The sequence below is a fragment of the Lithobates pipiens genome, unplaced genomic scaffold (genome assembly GCF_037356315.1).
Source record: "Lithobates pipiens isolate NorthernLeopardFrog02 unplaced genomic scaffold, aLitPip1_a1.2 Scaffold_13, whole genome shotgun sequence".
NCBI classification, from domain to species: Eukaryota; Metazoa; Chordata; class Amphibia; order Anura; family Ranidae; genus Lithobates; species Lithobates pipiens.
The window spans coordinates 404924550-404948791 of record NW_027507718.1 but is presented as its reverse complement, the minus strand read 5'-3'; the positions used below and the strand labels follow the sequence as shown (position 1 = coordinate 404948791).

The window sequence follows — 24242 nt, the reverse complement described above, 5'->3', positions numbered from 1 at the left end:
AAAAAAAATGATAAAAATTTCATCTTGGGTACAGTGTTGTATGACCGCGCAATTGTCATTCAAAGTGCATCAGCGCTGAAAGCTGAAAATTGGTCTGGGACTGAGGGGGGTTTAAGTGCCCAGTAAGCAAGTGGTTAAAGGAGCTGCAGGAATATCTGGCAAGTACTGGCTGTGTGGTACATGTGACAACAATCTCCCGTATTCTTCATATGTCTGGGCTACGGGGTAGAGTGGCAAGATAGAAGCTTTTTCTTTACGAAGAAAAACATCCAAGACCAGCTAAACTTTGCAAAAACAAATCTGAAGTCTCCCAGAGGCATGTGGGAAAATGTGTTGGGGTCTGAGCAAACCAAGGTTGAACTTTTTGGTCATAATTCCAATACGTTTGGCGCAAAAACAAAACTGCACGTCACCAAAAGAACACCATACTACACTGTGAAGCATGGTGGTGGCAGCATCATGCTTTGGGGCTGTTTTTCTTCAGCTGGAACAGGGGTCTTAGTCAAGGTACTGGGTATTATGAACAGTTGCATGTTCCAGTCAATATTGCCACAAAACTTTCAGGCTTTTGCTAGAAAGCTGAACATGAAGAAGAACTTCATCTTTCAGCATGATAATGACCTAAAGCATACATCCAAATCAAAAAAGGGTGGTCTCTACCAGGAGATTTAAAGTTTTGGAATGGCCCTGCTGGAGCCCACACCTAAATCCAATTGAAAATCTGTGGGTTGATCTGAATAGGGCTGTGCACAGGAGATGCCCTCACAATCTGATGGATTCGTAGTGTTTTTACAAAGAAAAGTGGGCAAATAATGCCAAGTCAAGGTGTGCCATGCTGATAGACTCGTACCCAAAAAGACTGCGTGCTGTAATAAAATCAAAAGGTGCATCAACAAAGTATTAAATCAACCACTTACGGACCTCCGCATGCTGATATATGTCCTAACTTTGAAGAGGAATATCATTGCTATCGTAGCAGCTAGCTGCCATAACCCCAGTATCCTCTTCTTCGGCCGGCGGTCTGCTTTCCGATAATAGTGGTCTCTGCAGCGGGTTCACCACGAGATGACTTTTATCAGCGGCGGGAGAGAGGGCCCCCCTCTCCCGCCACACTCCGGTGCCCTCCCGCCTCTTACCATCGGTGGAGGCGATCGGATCCTTTCTCATGCTGGGTATGGAGACGAGTGAGGGATAGATGGCCCCCTACCCCTCTCCATACTATTGCAGGATGTGGAAGCGACGTCAAAATGTCACTTCCACCCATAGCTCTTAAAGAGACTTTTTTATTTTATTTATTTTTTGCATTGTAGTGTAAATATGAGATCTGAGGTCTTTTTGACCCCAGATCTCATATTTAAGAGGTCCTGTCATGCTTTTTTCTATTACAAGGGATGTTTACATTCCTTGTAATAGGAATAAAAGTGACGCCATTTTTTGTTTTTATTTTTTTTTTAAAGAACCGTTTAAAAATAAAAAAATAAGGTAAAATAAATAAGAAAAATATATATATATTTTTTTAAACGTGTCCTATCCCGCCGAGCTTGTGTGCAGAAGCTAACGCATACATGAGTAACGCCTGCATATGGAAACGGTGTTCAAACCACATATGAGGTATTGCCGCGATCGGTAGAGCGAGAGAAATAATTTTAGCTCTAGATCTCCTCTGTAACTCAAAACATGCAACCTAAAGAATTTTTTAAACGTCGCCTATGGAGATTTTTTAAGGGTAAAAGTTTGTTGCCATTCCACGAGTGGGCGCAATTTTGAAATGTGATGTGTTGGGTATCAATTTATTTGGCGTAACATTATCTTTCACAATATATAAAAAAAAATTGGGTTAACTTTACTGTTTTATTTTTTTTAATTCAAAAGTGTATTTTTTTCCCAAAAGACTGCTGTGCAAGTACGGTGTGACAAAGTATTGCAATTACCGCCATTTTATTCTCTAGGGTGTTAGAAAAAAAATTTATTATGTTTGGGGGTTCTAAGTAATTTTCTAGCAAAAAAAAAATGTTTTTTTTTTTTAAACTTGTAAACAATAAATCTTAAAAAGAGGCTCAGTCCTTAAGTGGTTAAAGGTGTGTAGCCATATTAATTTTTTTTTTTTTTTTTTACTTCCCTTCGCCTAAAAGATTTTAGTTTGATGTTCAATTTAGTTGTACGGATCACATTTTTGTATCATCTTATTATATATTTTTATATATATATATATTTTTTTTTTTTTTCCTCTCACAGGGATGTGTAGAATTTTTATTGTGTGTGTGTGTGTGTGTGTGTGCGCGCGCGCGCGCGCACTCACTCTCTCAATAGTGAGTACACCCCTCGCATTTTTGTAAATATTTTATTATATCTTTTTTCATGTGACACTTACGAAATGACACTTTGCTACAATGTAAAGTAGTGAGTGTACAGCTTGTATAACAGTGTAAACTTGCTGTCCCCTCAAAATACCACAACACACAGCCATTATCTAAACCGCTGGCAACAAAAGTGAGTATACCCCTAAGTGAAAATGTCCAAATTGTGCCCAATTAGCTATTTTCCCTCCCTGGTGTCATGTGACTCATTGGTGTTAGAAAGTCTCAGGTGTGAATGGAGAGCAGGTGTGTTAAATTTGGTGTTATCGCTCTCACTCTCTCATACTGGTCACGAAGTTCAGCATGGCACCTCATGGCAAAGAACTCTCTGAGGTTCTGGGAAAAAAAAGAATTGTTGCTCTCCATAAAGATAGCCTAGGCCAGTGATGGTGAACCTTGGCACCCAGATGTTTTGGAACTACATTTCCCATGATGCTCAGCTACACTGCCGAGTTCATGAGCATCATGGGAAAATGAGTTCCAAAACATCTGGGGTGCCAAGGTTCGCCATCACTGGCCTAGGCTATAAGAAGACTGCCAAGACCCTGAAACTGAGCTGCAGCACGGTGGCCAACACCATACAGCAGTTTAACAGGACAGGTTCCACTCAGAACAGGCCTCACCATGGTCAACCAAAGAAGTTGAGTGCACATGCTCAGCATCATATCCAGAGGTTGTCTTTGGGAAATAGACATATGAGTGCTGCCAGCATTGCTGCAGAGGTTGATGGGGTGGGGGTCAGCCTCTCAGTGCTCAGACCATACACCTCACACTGCATCATATTGGTCTGCATGGCTGTCGTTTCAGAAGGAAGCCTCTTAAATATGATGCAGAAGAAAGCCCACAACCAGTTTGCTGAAGACAAACAGACTAATGACATGGATTTCTGCAACCATGTCCTGTGGTCTGATGAGACCAAGATAAACTTATTTGGTTCAAATGGTGTCAAGCGTGCGTGCCGGCAACCAGGTGAGAAGTACAAAGACAAGTGTATCTAGCCTACAGTCAAGCATGGTGATGGGAGTGTCATGGTCTGGGGCTCCATGAGTGCTGCCAGCACTGGGGAGCTACAGTTCATTGAGGGAACCATTAATGCCAACATGTACTGTGACATACTGAAGCAGAGCATGATCCCCCTCCCTTCGCAGACTGGGCCACGGGGCAGTATTCCAACATAACCCCAAACACATCTCCAAGACAACCACTGCCTTGCTAAAGAAGCTGAGGGTAAAGGTGATGGACTGGCCAAGCATGTCTCCAGACCTAAACTCAATGGAGCATCTGTGGGGCATCCTCAAATGGAAGGTGGAGGAGCGCAAGGTCTCTAACTTCCACCAGCTCTGTGATGTCATCATGGAGGAGTGGAAGAGGACTCCAGTGGCAACCTGTGAAGCTCTGGTGAACTCCATGCCCGAGAGGGTTAAGGCAGCGCTAGAAAATAATGTTGGCCACACAAAATATTGACACTTTGGGACCAATTTGGAAATTTTCATTTAGGGGTGTACTCACTTTTGTTGCCCGTGGTTTAGACATTAATGGCTGTGTGTTGAGTTTTTTTGAGGGGACAGCAAATTTACACTGCTATACAAGCTGTACACTCACTACTTTTACATTGTAGCAAAGTGTCATTTCTTTTTTAAACAATAAGCTTTTATTAATGCTTAGAGATAACATTTGTACAATCATACTAACATTTGTACAGAAATATCAAAAATATATAACAATGTATAATTGAATTCAGTGGTAGAGTATTTTACTAGTAAAACCAACAAAATGGCTTAATCATCAGCCAATCGTTAAACCGATAATTTATGTAGACATACTCTGAATTGTATAGAAAAATCTATTATTTAATTTGAGAAGAAGAATGAAATTTATTTGTGGGCCTCGGAGGAGTGCCCTTAGAGATGAGTATAGTAACAGAAATGAAAGGAAGGATAAGTAAAAATGGGAGAAAGATATTAACTATTTACTTTTCTGTGTGTTTAAAAGGTCTATGTTGTCGCATGAAAAGATATAGGGCTGAAACAACTAATTGATTACGAAAATAGTAATCGATTAATCGGCCAGCCAATTAGTTGGCCTGCATACAGAATGCATTATTTGTTAACATATCAGGAAGTACAGTGCAGCACACATACAGCTCAGTACATCATCCATTCATGTCAGTAAGTGCCTGAGAACTTGTGAATGTGTGAGGAGCAATCTTTACCTTGCTATTGGGGCACTCTGTACTGTACAGTACTTAACGCACAGCAAAAAGAAGTGTAGAAACAGATCAAAAGCAAACTGCATAGGTGTGTACCGAGCCTTATGCTGGCCACACAGATCAATTTTCAGATATTTATATGAAAAATATTTATATAAAAAATATTTATACATTCGCTGAATGAAAGAATGTTGCTTTTAACGTTCTGTTGAAATGAATGTAATTTCTGAACAAAAACAACATACACTGAAAATTTCCTTTTGACCAAGCAGTTTTCTATTCTTTTTAAAATTTCCTGTGGTTGAAAAGGAAGGTCGATTTGACCCCACTAACGATTTGAAAATCAAAAGAACGTTCTTAAAAAATAATAATAATAATTTTAACCACTAGGCGTCCTTACTATAGCCAAAAAGCGGCTGCAGCGCAGACGCAGATTGCAGGGAGGCCGTCCCTGAACCTCCTCCTGTTTATTTCCCTCTGCGCGGGCACGCAGAGGGGAAATTCTGTGTTGGCCGTGTCCCTTGGAATGAATGGCCCCATTCATTCTTTCATGTACACGGATCAGTCATCCTGTTCCCTTTGCAGAGAAACGGCCCCAAAGCATGTTGTTGCCACCCCCATGCTTCACAATAGGTATGGTGTTCTTTGGTTGCTTCTCTCTCCTCCAAACACGAGTTGTGTTTCTACCAAGCAGTTCTACTTTGGTTTCATCTGACCATATGACATTCTCCCAATCCCCTTCTGGATCATCAAAATGCTCTCTAGCAAACCTCAGAAGGGCCTGGACATGTACTGGCTTAAGCAGGGGGACACGTCTGTCACTGCAGGATCTGAGTCCCTGATGGTAACCTTTGTTACGTTGGTCCCAGCTCTCTGCAGGTCATTCACTAGGTTGCCCCTGTGTGGTTCTGGGATTTTTGCTCACTGTTCTTGTGATCATTTTTACCCCTAAGGGTGAGATCTTGCGTGGAGCCCCAGATCGAGGGAGATTATCAGTGGTCTTGTATGTCTTCCATTTTCTAATTATTGCTCCCACAGTTCATTTCTTCACACCAAGCTGCTTGCCTATTGCAGATTAAGGCTGGGTTCACACTGCTGCGGGGGGAGATCCGGATGTGATTCGCACCGCAAATCACATCCAATCTCCGTAGCGATGCGAGTACAGCCATACAGATCGTATGGCTGAATTCGCAGCGCTCCCGCAGCAAACTCGCACGGGACCCTTTTTTTGGTCCGCAACAGAATCGGATCGCATGGGGGTTCACACCATGCGATCCGATTCCTGTGCGAGTCGGCAGATCGCACTGCGATATGCGGACGGATCTGGGGGTGTCATTAACATAACATTGACACTCCCAGCCGTCCGCATAGGGCAGTGTGAACTGCCGGCGGGAGGTGTGCGATGCGGGAAAACGCCGCGGATTCGCGGCGTTCTCGCATCGCAGAGGTGTGAACCCGGCCTCAGTCTTCCTTTTTGTTGTTTTTTGTTTTTGTCTACCATTTTGTTTATGGTGTCCTTCGACAGCTCTTTGGTCTTCACCATACTGGAGTTTGGAGTGTGACTGTTTGAGGTTGTGGACAGGTGTCTTTGATACCGATAACAAGTTCAAACAGGTGCCATTAATACAGGTAATGAGTGGAGGACCGAGGAGCCTCTTAAAGCAGAAGACTTTCCACCATAATTTGCAAATCAATTCTTTCAAAAATCAGGCAATGTGATTGTCTGGATTTGTTTCCACATTTTTGTCATAGTTGAGGTATAGCTATGATGACAATTGCAGGTCTCTCATCTTTTAAGTGGGAGAACTTGCACAATTGGTGTCTGACTAAATACTTTTTTGCCCCAGTGTGTGTGTGTGTACACACACAAATCATACCACGGTAACACCGGATAGTGACTAGCAGCTCTAGACTCTAAAGTTTAGAGTTTGTTAGAAAAATGAAAGGAGATCAGCGACGGATAATGTGTTCCTTTCAGAATATATTTTCTGACTTGTTTCAGGAACTGGTTTTATTGTAGAAGACATAATAGGATCAGCTGATGCATGTCGAAGTCAGATGTATGACGGGGCACTTCCTGAGTAAAGGGTTGAAGGTCAACTTGTCACTGTACAAAAGTGAAAGAGAACTACTTGGATCACGTTTTAGTTAATTGATTTGCTTTAGTCATGATTTTGCGTACAGTTTGTTCTTGATGTCGGCTTTAACAGGATTATTTGAAGATTTAGATCACAATTTATTTTATTTATTTTTTTGCAAGGAATGAAACTGAGTACTTGAGACTGTCCTAATAAGAACTTCTACAATGAGCACTGCCGCAGAAAGAAAATTTATAAACCTCCGCAAGCGCCTGGACCAGCTGGGTTACAAGCAACCACTAGGCATTGAGTCTTTACCTCTAGTTGAAAAACTCTTCAGGTATTTTCAGTTCAGTAGATCTGTGTGTGTGTGCTTTTTTTTTTTTTCCTATGTATGCTGTAATGATTGTACAGAAGCACATTGTCATAATAATCACTTTGGGCCGAATCACACCACCTCAGTTGAGCTGCGTTCATATGCACAGTTTGTGAATGTCATTTCAAATTAAAAAACAAAATATGCCATACATTTATGCAATACATGCACATTTTGCTACGTTTTTATCTTTTTTTTAAAGCAGAAATAAACCCCTTATCGTAATCATACAGTGTACACAGGATTGGGATTCATTAGTGATGAGCTCTGGCGAATTTGGAATGGGATCCAAACTGATCTGTGAGCCCACCAGCAAGCTGTCACCTGTATTGACTAATCATCTGCGCCCAGGGCATTTCCTGTCCCGCAGTAACACATACACAATGGGTGTAGAGGTGTCAGCTTCCTAGTGGCCTCTCGCATGTGGGTTCAGATCCTAGTCCAAACATAATTGAGCTCATCGCTGTACAGGTGCAGACCTGATAGTTTTAATGCCTTGCACTCTACACATAAAAGGTCCTTTTTATATAGTTGCAGGAAAGAAATTCGATCAATTCCCCCATCTACACAGACCGTGTTGACAGGTGAATCCCTCCCTCCGCGCCATTGTATCCTCCCAGCGAAAATCTGGCAGGCTGCTTATGCCCACGTTGATTGATCGATCGATCAACCTTGTACATTCAGCTTGCCCATACATTGTTGAAATCTCGGCCGGCTCAGCAGGAATCTCCCAAGATTCAAACAGTCTATAACCAGCCTTAGGCTTTACTACCTGATCTCTGCTAAATTATATCAGATTAGGATTTTGGCTAGAAGCAGACATAAGGTTTAATGCTAGCAATTTTTGTGTGCCTTGTTAAATGATTAGGCCTCACGGCAGTAGAGAGTTTTCACGTGCAGCATTTATTAGTTTAGTAAGGAAATTTTAAAGAAAAGCGGAGACTTTTATCTTCCAAGATCCAAAAAGCTATTGCATGATTTTGCCTTGAGTTGTTTTGTATTGCTTTATGTTGATCTCCCCCCCCCCTTTTTTTTTTTTTTTAATGTTGTTGTCTGACATTTTGGTTTGTATGCATTTCACAGTGACCTCGTTCATACTACAGAAAGCCTTCGCAATGCTAAGTTAAGCGTTAGCAAAAATGAGAAGGAAAATAAGAATTTTGACTCGGTGGTGGAACCGTACAAGGCAGAAAATGCTAGACTTGTCAGGGAAAACAATGAGCTACACTTGGAACTCCTGAAGCTCAAAGAAGAATCAGACCGACACATTAAAGGTCAGACGCTGGACCTGAGATGATTACTTTTTTTTTTTTAATGTCTGTTTCAGGTTATGTCTATGCTTCCAGGTAATATTTGTCATTTTAGCGAGATGGTGGTTTTCCCAGGATGTTCTCAAGTCTTTGGGCTCCATTCACACCCAGGAGATTTGAATTGCGGCAAAACATAGGATGTGTTGGGATGCCATTACATGTTAATGGCACCCAAAATTAAATAACATTATGTGTTAATGGCACCCCAATTGCGGTGCAATTTTTGCCGCATGATAAATTGAAATGCGCAAAGCTTGCCGCTCAGAAGGCGAAGGAGCTTCTTTTGGACTAAGCCTCGCGCGTTGTGATTTTTCCGCGATTGGAGAGTGTTTGTTTGTTTTTATCATTGCACAATTGGGGTGCCATTAACAAGTAATGGCATTACAAACACATCTTGCGTCAGAACTGTTCCCATTTTTAAGAGGGAATTCATTTGTAGATGTATTCTATTTGGATCTACCAGTGACCCACTGTATCAGAAAAAATTACCTGACCGGTAGAAGGTGTGCTTACTTTATAAGGATTCTTGTGACCATCAGCTGGGATCCCTCTTTAAGAGACAGTTTGATCTGGCAGGTTGTGCTCACTGCCCTTTTGACAGTGACCTTGGTGTTCCAAACTGTGGCACAATGGGATATATCCCACTTAAAAGGATCTTTCCAGCACTGGGATAGACTCCTTCTTCTTAATTGATCGTGTAAACAGATGTTTGGTGCCTTGTTCTCCTTTGGTGGCTTGTTTCAAAGCATCTAAATTTTGTGTCTTAACCAGCATGCTCTGTGCATCTGTACTGGCATAAGATGCTAAAATGCTCATCCTGCTTACAAAAGCCATCTTACTGAATTGGCCTTAAAGGGACATCTTCTCTTTCTTCATTTGACACTGACCAAGAATGCCACAGGAACCCTGAGCATACAATTGCGATATCAGAGGAGGTTTAAGGCAAAGTCAGCTGAGCCACATTCTTGTCCATCTATTTATATAATAGGGACCCTCAGACCCTGACTCTGACTGTTCAAATGTCTCAAAGTCTTGGCCTGCGAATTGCATTCACTTACCTGGAGTTGCAGACCCCATGCTGAAGCGTTGTTCCTCTGGCAAACGTATCCCCATACATTGGCTATACTTGCTTTTGTCAGATATCGTTGGGATGGTACGCTTCCTTCCCATTATGCATTTGATGATCTCTGCTTATGTTCTGACCTTTCTTCTCCTTCCTTACTTGTATACATAAATGTTTACACTCTTCTCTTCTGCTGCACACGTCTATTAAAAATGTTAATAAACAACTTTGTAAAGTCAAATGGCACAAATTCAGAGCAGCTAAGCCCTCCTATCGGCCTTCTGCATGAAAGCACGCCTCTACTTGGCGGTCTTTCATTGACTAGGTCAGATGCAGCAATTCAGTTTCCTCTTTTCCCTGTACTCAAGGGCAAAGCTTTGCTCATTGGAAAGCCACTATCGCCGAGAATACTGTCGGGTTCCCCCCAACTTGAATACTGAAGAACCAATGTTGAGCAGGTTTCCTGGTTCACACTCTATTGGACGAAACTTAGTTGCTGTTGTGCCTCCACTTAAAGAGTGGGAGTCCCGCATATGGAAGAAAATGTAACCTAGTTTTTGCGCAGGACGATGCAGAGTCTTCACCTTATTCATGCTGTCTATTTTTGAAAGACCTTGCCATGGGAAATGATGCCCTTTGGGCTAAGCAGAGAGGTTCACACGCCTAGGTGTGCCTAAAATTCTGTCTGGCAGCCTAGAGATCATCGTTGGAGGGCCCTATGCCTCCCTGGTAGACAGCAGGCAGAATGCACCAGTCTCCTGCTTTAGAAATTCTCTGTAGGGTACAGAGTTGTTCATGTGGACTTCAAGTTCAAACAGGGTTAGGGGATCCTTCCTTGATGGATCCATAACCTGAGGTAAAAATGCTTTGGGCCTTTCCCTGTAGACCAGCTGGTTGAATCTCCAAAACCTGTTATTGGTTCCTTCTCAGAATTATTGTTTTTAAGGATTGTGTTTTTTTTTTTTTTTTTTTTTATTTTATATATTGTTGACCCCATCATAGTGGGTCTTCTTTCCCTTGTGGGATTCACTTCAGGCTCGATATTCTGTTTGTGTGCAGTCATTCCCGCTAGATAGAAGATGGCCTTTTTAGATCATAATCCTATTTACTCTTTGTGTTCTTCCTCTGGTCATGTCATGTTGATAGGTTCCCGTTTTTCTGATCCGATTCTGGTCTTGGTCCTTGGGTGGCATTTGGACTGTAAGCAGTTCCCCATTTTCATTGAGCCTGTAGGTGATTGCGGCCAAGTTTCCCACCCCTCAAACAGACTGATTCTTTGATGTCTCAAAAGTACTGTATCTGAAATCCTGTGCCTCTCAGTGGATGGGAAAGAAAAGAGGTTTTACAATACAAAAATCCTGAGGGGAACAGTCCCTACTCATTTATTGGGTATTGCTTTCCATAAAACTGAGGAATCCTGGTTAGAGGAGGGGGTTATCTTGGGGCTGGCCTAAAATTTTATTTTTTGTAAATTGTCCAATCTTGCTGTATGCAGCAGTATAATATGACCCTATCTAAATTCCTGTTCCCCCCTCAATGGACTCCAAAGGTAAGTAGAAAAATAGAGTTTTTGTAAAATATACCATAAAAACCTCAACTGATATTTGACACTGTTTTGGGTAAGCGCTCCACTTTTCTTGTGCGTATGTGTATGCGCAGCTGGTGTCCTGTTGTGTTTTTTTTTTTTTTATATGAGTCTCTTAAGTGTGTGTGTGTGTGTGTGTGTGTGTGTGTGTGCGCACGCGTGCAGATTTAGAGTTTCTTCTATCTCTTCACTGGCTGCATACTTGTTCCAGTTAACGTACTTGGTAAGGCCAGACATGTACAACTATCATTAGATGGAAGTCAGAAGTGATGTATAAAGAATGTTTTGTATATATTGCTCCCTTTTTTTTTAATTTAATTTTTTATTTCTGTGATTGCTTTATTTTTTGAAGACTTGAAAGCTTCTCTAAGAAAACTTGAACACCAGACAGCTGACCTGAAATTTTTAAATAATCAGTATGTCCATAAGATTCGGTCAATGGAAAAGGAGAGTAAAGCCAAAACAGAAAGGATTCAGCAGCTGCAAGAGAAGAACCTGCAAGCTGTAGTGCAAACACCAGGTTAGAGTGGAAACATATCTCATGACTGTGTATTTTTCTGTGTCTGTAAAACTTTTTTCTTATTCATTCACAGGGGAATATCAGTTAGTTAGGTCTGCAAATACTCTAGCTGCTGACTTTTAAGAATCGGGTACTTACCAGTGGCCTGGGTCCAGCACTGTGTCTTTCCACAGCTGATTCTTCTTTCCACTGTGGGCTGCCGGTGCTGCCATTTTGGTTATAGGAGGGGGCTATGGCTTCCTGAAGAACTACAGCAGGCTTTTCACTGCGCATGTGATGGCTCAAGCAACACTCTGTAAATGGTCCTGCTGCCTAGAGACTGTGGGAGGGGGGAAGCAAGGAATGTTGTTCTTGCCTAGGTGAGGAATGCAGAGGTGGGAGTGGGTACCATTTAAAAATCAGGATTTGCTCTCCACTAATCCCCAATGCCGCACATCTACGGGGGTTGTATGATAATGGAAGAGACACCCTCAGCCTGCACTTCTGCCAGGCCACACGTTTCGCTCCACCCCTCTAAGCTTAGTCATGGGGCTATTCAATTTCTTGCTAGTGTCCTAGGATAATAAACATCTTTTATCCCGGTGGAAATATGTCAACCGTTTTTTTTTCCTTTTTTATCAAGACTTTGGTTAAAGAAAAAAAACAAAAGTCCTGTTCACTGCAGAGCCAAGATAGTTCCCTACAGAAGCTGGATTACTTTAAGAGGATGTGGGGCCAGCCTGTAAGATGAAGAAGCCATTATGGATTGTGTGTTTTTTTTATTTTATTTTATTTATTATTATTAGTATATGACTGAAGTGTTTCAGGAAAATGCCATACCCACACCCAAAATGTGTTGATGAGCAAATACCCTATGGGGGAGAGCCGTTCCTTTTGTGGGCTTAGCAATACCTTGTCTTCACAAAGCACTAATCGTTCCTGTAGTGGGCGTTCCACTGCTGAAGCAATTGAGTCCCTTGTGCCTTTTTTTTAAATAGCAACTACTCTCAGCAAGCTCCAGTGGGAGTGCATGCTGCTGGGCTTCCCTATGCTTTTACAGATTGTTTCCTAGGGGAGCTTGGGAAAAAAACTCTCTGTAGACACAGACACTCCCCATGTCCCAAAAAATTATGATGGATGATCTAAAAGACATTTGCATTTACTGCAAAAGCATCAAATGCTCACAATAATAAACACAACTAATCTTTAGCGATCATAAAACCATGAAAAAGTTACCGTCGTCTAGCCCTGTCCACTATGCACGTTACAAACATGAAATTTGTCAAGCTGACTCCCTCAGCCAACAGTCTGAACTTAGTAAAAGTATCAACACAAAAACAACCTTCAGCACTAAAAAAGACAGTTATAAAGAATCTATTGTTCAGTCAAAATCCCAAATAAACATTGTCCGGAAAGCAGTGCAGCTGTATACTTCTGGAAAAAGAAAGTTCACTTAGTCTTTGCATATAACAGCGCTCAATGGGACCAGACGTGAAATAAATTAATGTTTAAAAATGAATTTAATATAATGCAATGCACAGGAACAACACAGTCTGACGGATAAATGTAAAAACAATAAGCAGTCAGACGCAATGAAAGGCTCATCACAGGAATGCAGCGGTGAAAGCGGGGAGTGACACAGGAACAGCCGCTAATCTGACGGCCAGACATATATCCGCTGTAAGTTGGAGAACGAATCCGCCGCCTCCACTCACTCCCCGCTTTCTCTGCTCACGGCTTACTGCACCATCAAGCCCCCTGCTTCTGGATTGAGATGAGCTATGGTTACAAATCCAGGTTAACCCCTTGCATTCATCTTAGAGGCAGTATTGCTATTATTATTTTGCTGCAATATGCAATCATACTACAGTTTCACGGTTTGTAGACACTGTACAGTGGAAAAAGCTTGGGCAATCCAGAGTGTCCTCTGATAAGCAGACCTATATCAATGCCACATTCCTCTATGGAAATTTTGTGCAATGTGTACCCTCCAATGAATGTCCATGTTGGGTTTCTGTTTGTTCTATCAGATGTTATCTGACTTTTTCTTTACCTATGTGTGCATAACAGTTAGCAGTTACTTGTAGAGCTAAACAATGGAGGGGGAAAATTTGCTTTCTATCTTGCTTGTTACAAATGTGTCAGTTCAGTCTAGGTCTGCAATTAAATTGACAGAGTCTTGTCTGCCAGTCAGGAGTGTATTGCTCTGTCATCACCTGAGGAGGCTGACTCTAGTGACTGTCATTGTGGCCTAAACTAGGAACTGTCCGCTTCTGAAATCAAATCAATTTAGGACTACCTGCACAGAACACATTAAGATAAAAATCCTTGTGCCTTTTTTACAATCGCGTTGATCCAGCACAGAAAACCCATTTATAACATTCCAATTTAAATAAGTTATTTTTTTTAGGGGGGGGGGGGGAATATATATAAAATATTTTACTCCTAACGGCAAGTAATTTCCTAGTCCTACTGCTATGTATATACAGTATCTCACAAAAGTGAGTGGCCGCCTCACATTTTTTGTAAATATTTTATTAAATCTTTTCATGTGACAACACTGAAGAAATGACACTTTGGTACAATGTAAAGTAGTGAGTGTACAGCTTGTATAATCATGTAAATTTGCTTTTTAAAGTCCAAACCACTGGCAACAAAAGTGAGTACACCCCTAAGTGGAAATGTCCAAATTGGGCCCAATTAGCCATTTTCTCTCCCCGGTGTCATGTGACTCGTTAGTGTTACAAGGTCTTAGGTGTGTTTGGTGTTATCGCTCTCACTCTCTCATACTGGTCATTGGAAGTTCAACATTGCATCTCATGGTAAAGAACTCTGAGCATCTGAAAAAAAAAAGAATTGTTGCTCTACATAAAGATGGCCTAGGCGATAAGATTGCCAAGACCCTGAAACTGAGTTGCGGCATGGTGGCCAAGACCATACAGCGGTTTAACTTGGGCCACTCAGAACAGACCTCACCATGGTCGACCAAGAAGTTGAGTGCACGTGCTCAGCATCATACTAAATCACACGCTACAATTTATTTCTTTAATTGTCATAGGTGGAAAGAAGAGAAACATTCCTTTTAGGCGTCAGCGCATGCAGATCGACCAACCCATCCCACCATCTGGAATGAGCAGCCACCCTGTAACGCAGCCAGAAGATCCATATATTGCTGATCTGCTGCAAGTTGCTGATGATAGGTATGTTGTCTGTTCTACTCCAAAAAGCAGAACTGTCAGTTGAATGAAAATGCAAATGATCTATCTGCAATATACAATCTGCTCAGAAATATTATTCAATATAAAGTGATCTTTTCAGACATGCATTTAATTAATATACACTTTTATTTTGTACATTTCAGAATTCGGGAACTTCAGCAGGACGTGGCATCTTTACGACAAAAGCTGGACACCTCTGAGAAAGCAGTTAACCATTTCACTCAGAAGGTTGGCTTCAATCTGAAACACTTTTTATATTTCTTATATGTGCATAATAGATGGTAACTATAAGCAAATATTTTTGTCATCTGATATGGCATACACTGTATGTAGATTTTATAATCTACCAAATATTATACAGCAACTTTAGGAAACCAAAGTGGCAGTTATATTCTGTGAAAGTTTTGGGAAAATCTAGAGCAGGGGTAGGCAACTGTAACCACTTGACCCCCTTCATGACCAGGCCATTTTTTTGTGATGCAGCACTGTATTACTTTATTTGACAGTTGCAGGGTTTGCGAAGCTGTACCCAAAATACCCCCCCCCCCTCATTTAGAGCTTTCTTTTGATGGTATTTGATCACCTCCTGCATTTTAATTTTTTGTTCTATAAAAGACATATATTTTTGGTAAAAAAAATCCCAATAAGCTTATATTGGTTTACACAAACATTATATCGTGTACTACAAACTATGGTATATATTTATGGTTTTGTTTTAGTTATCAATTTGTTTGTTTTTTATCTCGTAATGATGGCGATCAGAAAATTATAGTGGGACTGCAACGGACAATTGGACACTAACTGGCACTTTTGACACTTTGCAGGAACCAGTGATACTAATAAAATGATCAGTGCTAAAAATATGCATGGTCACTGTACTAATGACATTGGCTGGGTAGGGTTTAAACATCTAGGGTGATCAAAGGGTTTAACTATGTGCCTAGCACAGTCTTTTTGTGTATTGTATGTGCTGCTTTTACTAGGGGGAGAGATTGAGTCTAGTCCCTGCTTTGCAGGAACAGTGAATCCATCCCCCCCCCTGTCAGAAAGGCAATCTGTCTTGTTTAAATAGGCAGATCCTTGTTCTGTGAAGTTAACCAACGTGTGGCGGGTGCTGGAGGACATGGAGTGCCCAGCTCCCGCAGATTGGCTTCTGCTGTGAAGAATCACAGCAGAAGTACATCTGCGACTTTCCTGGGTTAGATGCACTTTGCCATGGATTTCTATTATATCCTGCAGGTGTGGTGCGCTTTCAGAAAGTGCACCAAGCTCGCAGGATATAATAGAAGTCACCGCAGAAAAGCTGCAGGTACAGCATCTCACAAAAGTGAGTACACTCCTCACATTTTTGTAAATAATTTATTATCTTTTCATGTGACAACACTGAAGTAATGACACTAAATAGCACCTTGCTACAATGTAAAGTAGTGAGTGTACAGCTTTTAGAACAGTGTAAATATGCTGTCCCCTCAAAATAACTCAGCACAGCCATTAATGTTTAAACCGCTGGCAACAAAAGCGAGTACACCCCTAAGTGAAAATGTCCAATTTGGGCCCAATTAGCCATTTTCCCTTCCCGGTGTCATGTGACTCGTTGGTGTTACAAGGTCTCAGGTGTGAATGGGGAGCAGGTGTGTTACATTTGGTGTTATCGCTCTCTCTCTCTCATACTGGTCACAGGAAACTCGACATGGAACCTCATGGGGAAAAAATGTTTCTCTACATAAAATTGGCTTAGGCCAGTGATGGCGAACCTTGACACCCCAAATGTTTTGGAACTACATTTCTCATGTTGCTCATGCACTCTGCAGTGTAGTTGAGCATCATGGTAAATATAGTTCCAAAACATATGGTGTGTCAAGGTTTACCATCGCTGTCCTAGGCTATAGGAAGATTGCCCAGAAACTGAGCTGCAGCATGGTGGCCAAGACCATACTATGGTTAAACGGCACAGGCTCCACTCAGAACAGGCCTTGCTATGGTCAACCAAAGAAGTTGCGTGCACATGTTCGGCATCATATCCAGAGGTTGTCTTTGGGAAATAGACCTATGAGTGCGGCCAGCATTGCTGCAGAGGTTGAAGGGGTGGGGGGGCAGTCAGCCTGTCGGTGCTCAGATCATACACCGCACACTGCCCCAAATTGGTCTGAATGGCCTTCATTCCAGAAGGAAGCGTCTTCTAAAGATGATGCACAAGAGAGCCCACAAACAGTTTGCTGTAGACAAGCAGACTAAGGACACGGATTACAGGAACCATGTCCTGTCGTCTGAGACCAAGATAAACGTATTTGGTTCAGATGGTGTCAAGCGTGTGTGGTGGAAATCGTGTGAGGAGTACAAAGACAAGTGTGTCTTGCCTACAGTCAAGCATGGTGGTGGGAGTGTCCTGGTCTGGGGCTGCATGAGTGCAGCTGGAACTGAGGAGCTACAGTTCATTGAGGGAACCATGAATGCCCACATGTACTGCGACATACTGAAGCAGAGCATGATTCCCTCCCTTCGGAGACTGGGCTGCAGCAGGGCGGTATTCCAATATAACAATCCCAAACACCCCTCCAAGATGACCACTGCCTAGCTAAAGAAGCTGAGGGTAAAGAGGATGGACTGACCAAGCATGTCTCCAGACCTAAACCCTAATGAGCATCTGTGGGGCATCCTCAAACAGAAGGTGGAGGGAGTGCAAGGTCTCCAACATCCACCAGCTCCGTGATGTCGTCATGGAGGAGTGGAAGAGGACTCTAGTGGCAACCTGTGAAGCTCTGGTAAACGCTATGCCCAAGAGGGTTAAGGCAGTGCTGGAAAATAATGGTGGCCACACACAATATTGACACTTTGGACCCAATTTGGAAATTTTCAATTAGGGGTGTACTCACTTTTGTTGCCAGCAGTTTAAACATTAATGGCTGTGTTGAGTTATTTTGAGAGGACAGCAAATTTACACTGGTGGACAAGCTGTACACTCACTACTTTTACATTTGTAGCAAAGTGTCATTTCTTCAGTGTTGTCACATGAAAAGATATAAAATATTCACTCAATATTCCTGGGCGGAACTAAGCGTTCTGAGTGTTGTATTACAACTAATGCCTAGTATCTCCTAGTAATAGGTCATAACAACCCAATGGCTAAGAGAGGAGCTGTGTCAGTCGGTGAATTACAGAGAAAAGGAATTTTAAGGTGAATACAAAAATCCTATTTTCTCTTATATTCACCGACCAACACAGATCCTCTCTTAGCCATTGGGTTGTTACGCCACCTTTAGGAGAAGACTAGACATAACATGTAATGAAAAAACTCAGAACTTCTAGTTCCGCCCAACAACCCCTCAGCCTGCCATGCGGCTTCAGTTTTATTTTGCCTAGTGAAAGCTTTGCTTTTTGCACAAGATGAAAAATCCTGTGATCCGCTATCAACAGCCGGCTGGGTGACAGGCTGGATACCCTTATCCTTGTAGTCTCCCCAGCCTGGTCAGCGAGCGTGTGCAGAGCTACGCGCTGGGTCGGCCACGACAGGCCTCACTTCCAGAGGTGGTCGGTGAGCATTAATGCTCTGGGGCACATATATGACTGGGCTACTGATGTCTGTGTCAGTGTGCCGGGCCAGCAGCCACCCTGTACTAATCGGCGAGTGGGTTTGTGATGGAATGTCTCCCAGCTCTGCAGGACTGGTAAGTACAGCTCTCCCTGCTTCGGTGGGGCTGAGAAGCTGGGCATTCCCTGGGAGGTCGAATCGGGGGTCCCTCACCTCCCTCTTTTCTCTCCCTGTCCCTATCTTCCCCCTCCCTCTGGGGGATGCTGCAAGAGGCTGCTGAGCGGTGTGTGTGTGTCATATGCAAGGGCTCTCATCTGGGGGGGGACTGTGCTCGCTGGCTGTGCCCTGGATGTGTGTTGATCTCTCCCTGGGGGTGTCTGGAGGCTGTACCTGTCGATCGCTGTAGTGCTGTTCACCGCCATTCTTGCCTGTTTGTTTCACTGTCCCTCATGGCACACAGTGTTCAGTGGCCATCTTTGGTGGGGCAAGGAGCAGTATACTTTCTTTGAGCTCGGCAGCCATCTTCCCTGTGTTTATGTCCTTTATACTGGATGCTCGGCGGCCATTTTTTTGAAGCCTGAACACGTTTTTGGTCAGTTTCAAGGAGCAGCATGCTTTCCTGTAGCTCGGCGGCCATCTTCCCTGTGTTTATGTCCTTTATACTGGACGCTCGGCAGCCATTTTCTTAAAGCCTGAACATGTTTTTGGTCAGTTTAAGCGCCATTTACAGCAGCTCTGGACAGCGCAGTGTGATCTCCTATGCACCTGGGAGCTGACAAGGGACACAGGCACTACTAGCTGGACAGCGCAGAACCAGTCAGGGTGGTGAGTCCTGCGGGAAATTGCCTCTCAGCCAGCAGCAGTTAAGAGGGTAGGACCATCACTGTCCTAAGTCCCCATCAGGTGGCAGGCAGGTAGGGTCAGCATGGCTTCAGAAACTGGTGTTTCTTCCCCCCGAAATCCAGGCAATTGCAACCGGTTAGCCCGCAGACTATGCAGTGCCTCTGGACGCTTTGCCGGTGGTCCTCAATTTGTTAGTTGCCAAGATGGAGGCGGTGCGTGGGCACAAAGGTGGTAAAAAGCGGCCCCTGCCCCTCCGGGGAGAGCTTAGATGCAGACACGGGCCCTGCCGAGGCTGGTGACCCCTTCTCTGTCAGTTCAGATGACGCTGACTTGGACAGTGAGGATGAGTCCCCGTCCGGGTCCGTGCGCGACAAAGTGCTTGTTGGAGAACTTATCACAGCTGTGCGTGATGCCTTTAAAATTTAGGAGCCAGCAGATCCGTCTGCTGATGTAGCGGTCCATTTTGGGTCCCGTAAGCCAGCCCGTTCACCCAAGGTGTTCCCGTATCTGACTTATTTTGATAAGTTCATTTACAGGGAATGGGGTTGACCGCAACGGACCTTTTCGGTCCCCAAATACATGGCGGTTTGAAGAGAGCCTTCTCAAAAAGTGGCTAGCTCCTCCGGTCGTGGATCCCTCAGTATCCAGGTTAAACAAAGTAACCGCGATTCCGGTAGAGGGGACTCCTGCCTTTTAAGGACCCCACGGACAGGAAGGCCGAGGCAGTGGCTCGTTCCTTGTTTATGGTTGTAGCGTCAACAATGCGACCAGTACTGGCATCCGCACTTGTGTTTCAGACACTAACCGAGTGGGCAAAACGTTTGCACGGCAAATTGGGTGAGCAACAGGCTTCTCCTGTCTGTGTGGAACTAGCAGCCCAACTAGTGCAAGGCCTGAAGTACATTTGTGATGCAGCCTTGGATACCTTTCCTCTGTTATCCAGGGCTTCAGTGTCAGCAGTGGTGCTGAGGCGCCTGATTTGGCTAAAATGCTGGTCTGCTGACCAGGCATCCAAGAAAGCCCTGATGGATCTTCCCTTCCTTGGCGACCGACTCTTTGGAGCCTCATTGGATGACATTATTAAAAATGCCACAGGTGGTAAGAGTACACTACTTCCACATGCCAGGAAGGCTAAGGAGCCACTGCGTAGGAAAGAGCCCTCTTTCCGCTCGCAAACGGCTTTTTCATCTGCCCGGGGCTTCCACCAAGCATCCCCAACCCGACAGGACTTCCTCTGAAGGACCAAAGCACCCCTGGAACCGCAAGCCTGTGAGCAAAAGTGCTACCGCATGAATGTTTTCCCCCGCCCGCAACACAGGTGGGGGTTCGCCTTCAGGAGTTTGTAGCTCGGTGGGCCTCTCGGCTGTCCGACCAATGGGTCTGCGATCTGATTTCCTCAGGGTACAAAATAGAGTTCCTCTCTTGGCCGCAAAACAGATTCTGCCCCTCCAGCATACCCTAACTCTCGGCTCGCTGGGAGGCCCTTTTTGAGGGCGGTAAGGGACCTGCTGAGTCACAGGGTAATATTACCTGTTCTGGACTCGGAACGTTTCCAGGGGTCCTACTCAAACCTGTTTGCACGTACCCCTTCCTTCTTGAGGACTAAAATCTTGGACCTGAAAGCTCTCAATTACTTTGTGAACGTACAGAGGTTCATAATGGAATCGGTTCACTCAGTAGTCTCTGCACTCCATCAAGGGGACTCCCTGGTGTCCTTCGCCATCCAGGATGCGTACCTGCACATACCCATATGCCTCCGGCATCAGAAGTTTCTGCGTTTTGCAGTCGGGGAAGCCTACTACCAGTTTGTGGCTCTCCCTTTTGGTTTGGCATCAGCCCCCCGAGTCTTTACCAAGCTATTGGCTCCAGTTTTGGCGTTGCTGCGGCAACGCGGGTTCGCGGTCGTGTGATACCTAGACGATGTCCTCCTGAGAGCATCTTCCGCCTCAGAGTTAGAAGAGGATGTGGCGATCACCATGCAGACGCTGCAGGAATTTGGGTGGCTGTTGAACCTAAATAAGTCGGTGATCGTACCAACTCAGCATTTGGAGTACCTAGGCTTGCTGCTGGACTCCAGGGAAGCGAGAGTATTTCTCCCTTCAGACAAGCTGCAGACTCTCAGAGCTGTGGTAAAACTGTTGATGAACTGCAGGTGGTCGTCGCTACGCTTTTACATGCGAGTCCTGGGACTCAAGGTGGCCTCCTTCGAGGCAGTGCCATATGCCCAGTTTCACACCAGAGTACTGCAGAAGGAGATTTTGACAAAATGGGACACATTTCTGTTGTCCCTGGATCAGCAGATTCAGGTGAGCCAGTTTAGTCAGGGATTCCCTGATCTGGTGGCTGAGGTCCCCGGCACTTTGGTCCGGGAAGTTGTTCCTACCTCTGAAGTGGACATTGATCACAACGGACGCCAGCCTATCCGGCTGGGGTGGAGTAATGGGAGTTTTAGTCAACCCAGGGCCTCTGGTCGGTGGAGGAATCCAAGTTGCAGATCAATCTGCTCAAGCTGAGAGCGTTCGGGCTATGCCTCTCCACATGGTCAATAAGATTTAGAGGGTGTCCAATCGGGATCCAGTCAGACAACACCACGGCGGTGGCGTACATCAATCACCAAGGAGGAACAAGAAGCTCAGCCGCCGCACAGGAGGTTGCTCACATCCTTCAGTGAGCAGAGCGACATCTACCGGCCCTGTTGGCCATTTACATCCCGGGAGTGGAGAACTGGCAGGCGGATCACCTAAGTCGCCAGACGCTGGACCCAGGAAAATGGGCGTTGCATCTTGAGGTATTCAGGCTACTGTGCCTGCGATGAGGCACACCAGATGTGGATCTTCTGGCCTCCTGTCTCATTCCGAAGGTACAGAGATTTGTGTGCAGGACAAGAGATCCTTGGGCAGACGCATCAGACACGCTGGTGGCTCCGTTGGATCCATACCAGCTGATCTATGCCTTTCCTCCGCTAAAACTGTTGCCACTTCTGCTCCGCAGAGTGGAGGCCAAGGGGATTCCAGTAATACTGATTTCCCCAGATTGGCCTCAGCATCCCTGGTACGCAGACCTAGTGCGCCTGGTGGCGGATGCCCCTTGGCGACTGCCGTTACAAGAAGACCTTCTCTCTCAAGGTCCGATTCTCCATCCTGCTTTATCATCGCTGGTTTTAACGGTATGGCTATTGAGAGCCAGGTGTTGAGGAACCGGGGTCTTTCGGGCTCTGTGATCCCAACTATGCTTAGAGCATGGAAATATTCTTCTCTGAAGATATATCATCGTACCTGCAAGGCCTACATCTCCATGTGTGAGGAGAAAGGATGGCGTCCGCACTCCTTTTCTATATCCAGGATCCTGCTGTTTCTACAGCAAGGAGTAGACCAGAAATTGACATTAAGCACCATTAAGGGACAAATGTCAGCTTTGGCTGTCTTTTTTTTTTTTTTTTCTTTTCCGTGACCCCTGGCGTCTCACTCTCTAGTATGCACTTTTGTTCAAGGGGTCCGACATGTAGTTCCTCCTGGGGTGCCCGCGGTTACCTCCGTGGGATCTGAATCTGGTGTTGTCGGCGCTTCAGAAACCACCATTTGAAAGTATCAGAGAGATTCCCCTGTTGACTCTTTCGCAGAAAGTGGTCTTTCTAGCGGCCATCACATCGGCCAGGAGTATTTCGGAACTGGCGATCTTGTCTTGCAAGTCGCCCTATCTGGTTATCCACAGGGATAAGGTGGTGTTGCGTCCGCAACCTTCTTTTCTGCCGAAGGTGGTTTCAATGTTCCACATCATTGAAGACATTGTGTTACCATCTCTGTGTCCTAAGCCGACAAATCCTAAGGAGGTGGCCCTTCATGCCCTGGACGTATTTCGGGCTCTGAGAGTGTATTTGTCTGCCACAGCTCCATTTCAGAAGTCACACTCCCTGTTTGTTTCGGTGGCTGGTCCGAAAAAAGGCATGGCTGTCTCGTCGGCCACCATTTCCAGGTGGATAAGACAGAATGTAGTATAGGCTTGCGTCTTGAAGGGACAGGTGCCCCCCTTTCCGGTCATGGCCCACTCCACAAGGTCAATCGGAACGTCTTGGGCCTTCCGACATCAAGCATCTGTCGCTCAAGTGTGTAAAGCGGCGACTTGGTCGTCTGTTCACACTTTTACTAAATTCTACAAGGTAGATGTCAGTGCATCGGCTGATGCCTCTTTTGGCCGCAAAGTGTTGCAGGCGGCTGTATAATTGCAATTGCACATACATTTTTCCTGTGTTTTTTTGGTTAAAAGCGCAGTACTTTAAAGTAAATGCACTGTTGCATTTGTTACCACAGTTCTGGTGTGGTTTGAGGGTAGTGCCTCTCTGTTGAGGAGCACCCTGTTTTTTTTGTGGGTAAAAAAGTTTGATTATACCCACACACTGTAGTTTTTTGTGGGTAAAGTTTTTACTAATAAAAATAAAAGGATAGAGCGCCCTATGGGATTTGTTAACCAGAGAGTATATATAATGTAATGTAGGTAAGAGCAGCCTCTATTATGTTTCCATCCTAATGGATGGAACAGTAAGAAAGGTGAGATAGAGAAAATAGATATGGCGCTATACCTTTTTAAACTCACTAAATATAGGTGTCATAAAAATGTACAGATTTTCCAGCTTGCTGGCTAATAATTTTAAACTCTTAAAATCCTGAATGAACCAAGGTATACTAAAATAATAAACCCAATAAATATGGTGCTAAGAATCAATCAATATTAAATAGTGAATACAGAAGTGCATATAAATTTTCCAGCGTACTGGTTAAAAATAAAAATAAGAATAAGAATAAAACTAAAAATAAAAAATATGTGTAAATGTGAATTCCACAATAAAATAAATAAATTAGATAGCTGAGGTAAATAGACAAATGAGTTACTGACTCAATCTATAATCAACAGTGAAATTCTAAAAAATTATACTCAAAGTGCCTGTGACTGTGGTCACAGCGCAACCAAGTGCCTTGGTCTGCAAATTCAGTAAAATAACCATAAAGCAAAAACAAAACCAAAAACTTCAAATTTGTACAGTTGAAAAATAAAAAATAAAAAGTGCAACAAATATATACACTGTGTTAGATTTCAAAAAATTCCCAAGTAAAGATAAGAAAATTGGGGAAAAAAAGAAAGTATAAGTAATAATAGAGATTTAGTCCATAATGTGAAAAA

The 24242-nt window shown here is 43.9% G+C and overlaps 1 protein-coding gene across 3 annotated transcripts in view; it reads left to right on the top strand.

The window, feature by feature from the left end:
- CEP135 (centrosomal protein 135) overlaps nt 1-24242 on the top strand; it is a 64715-nt gene that overhangs the window by 787 nt on the left and 39686 nt on the right. For 2 of the 3 annotated variants that reach the window (XR_013272345.1, XM_077477449.1), the window contains exons 2-6: nt 6827-6984; nt 8104-8294; nt 11331-11498; nt 14536-14677; nt 14839-14923. Coding sequence is in view for 2 of the 3 variants with exons in the window: in XM_077477449.1 (XP_077333575.1) it covers nt 6872-6984; nt 8104-8294; nt 11331-11498; nt 14536-14677; nt 14839-14923 (699 nt within the window). In the remaining variant the exon portion in view is untranslated. The remainder of the gene's footprint in view (nt 1-6826; nt 6985-8103; nt 8295-11330; nt 11499-14535; nt 14678-14838; nt 14924-24242) is intronic. The other variant, XM_077477450.1, reaches the window with a different exon arrangement.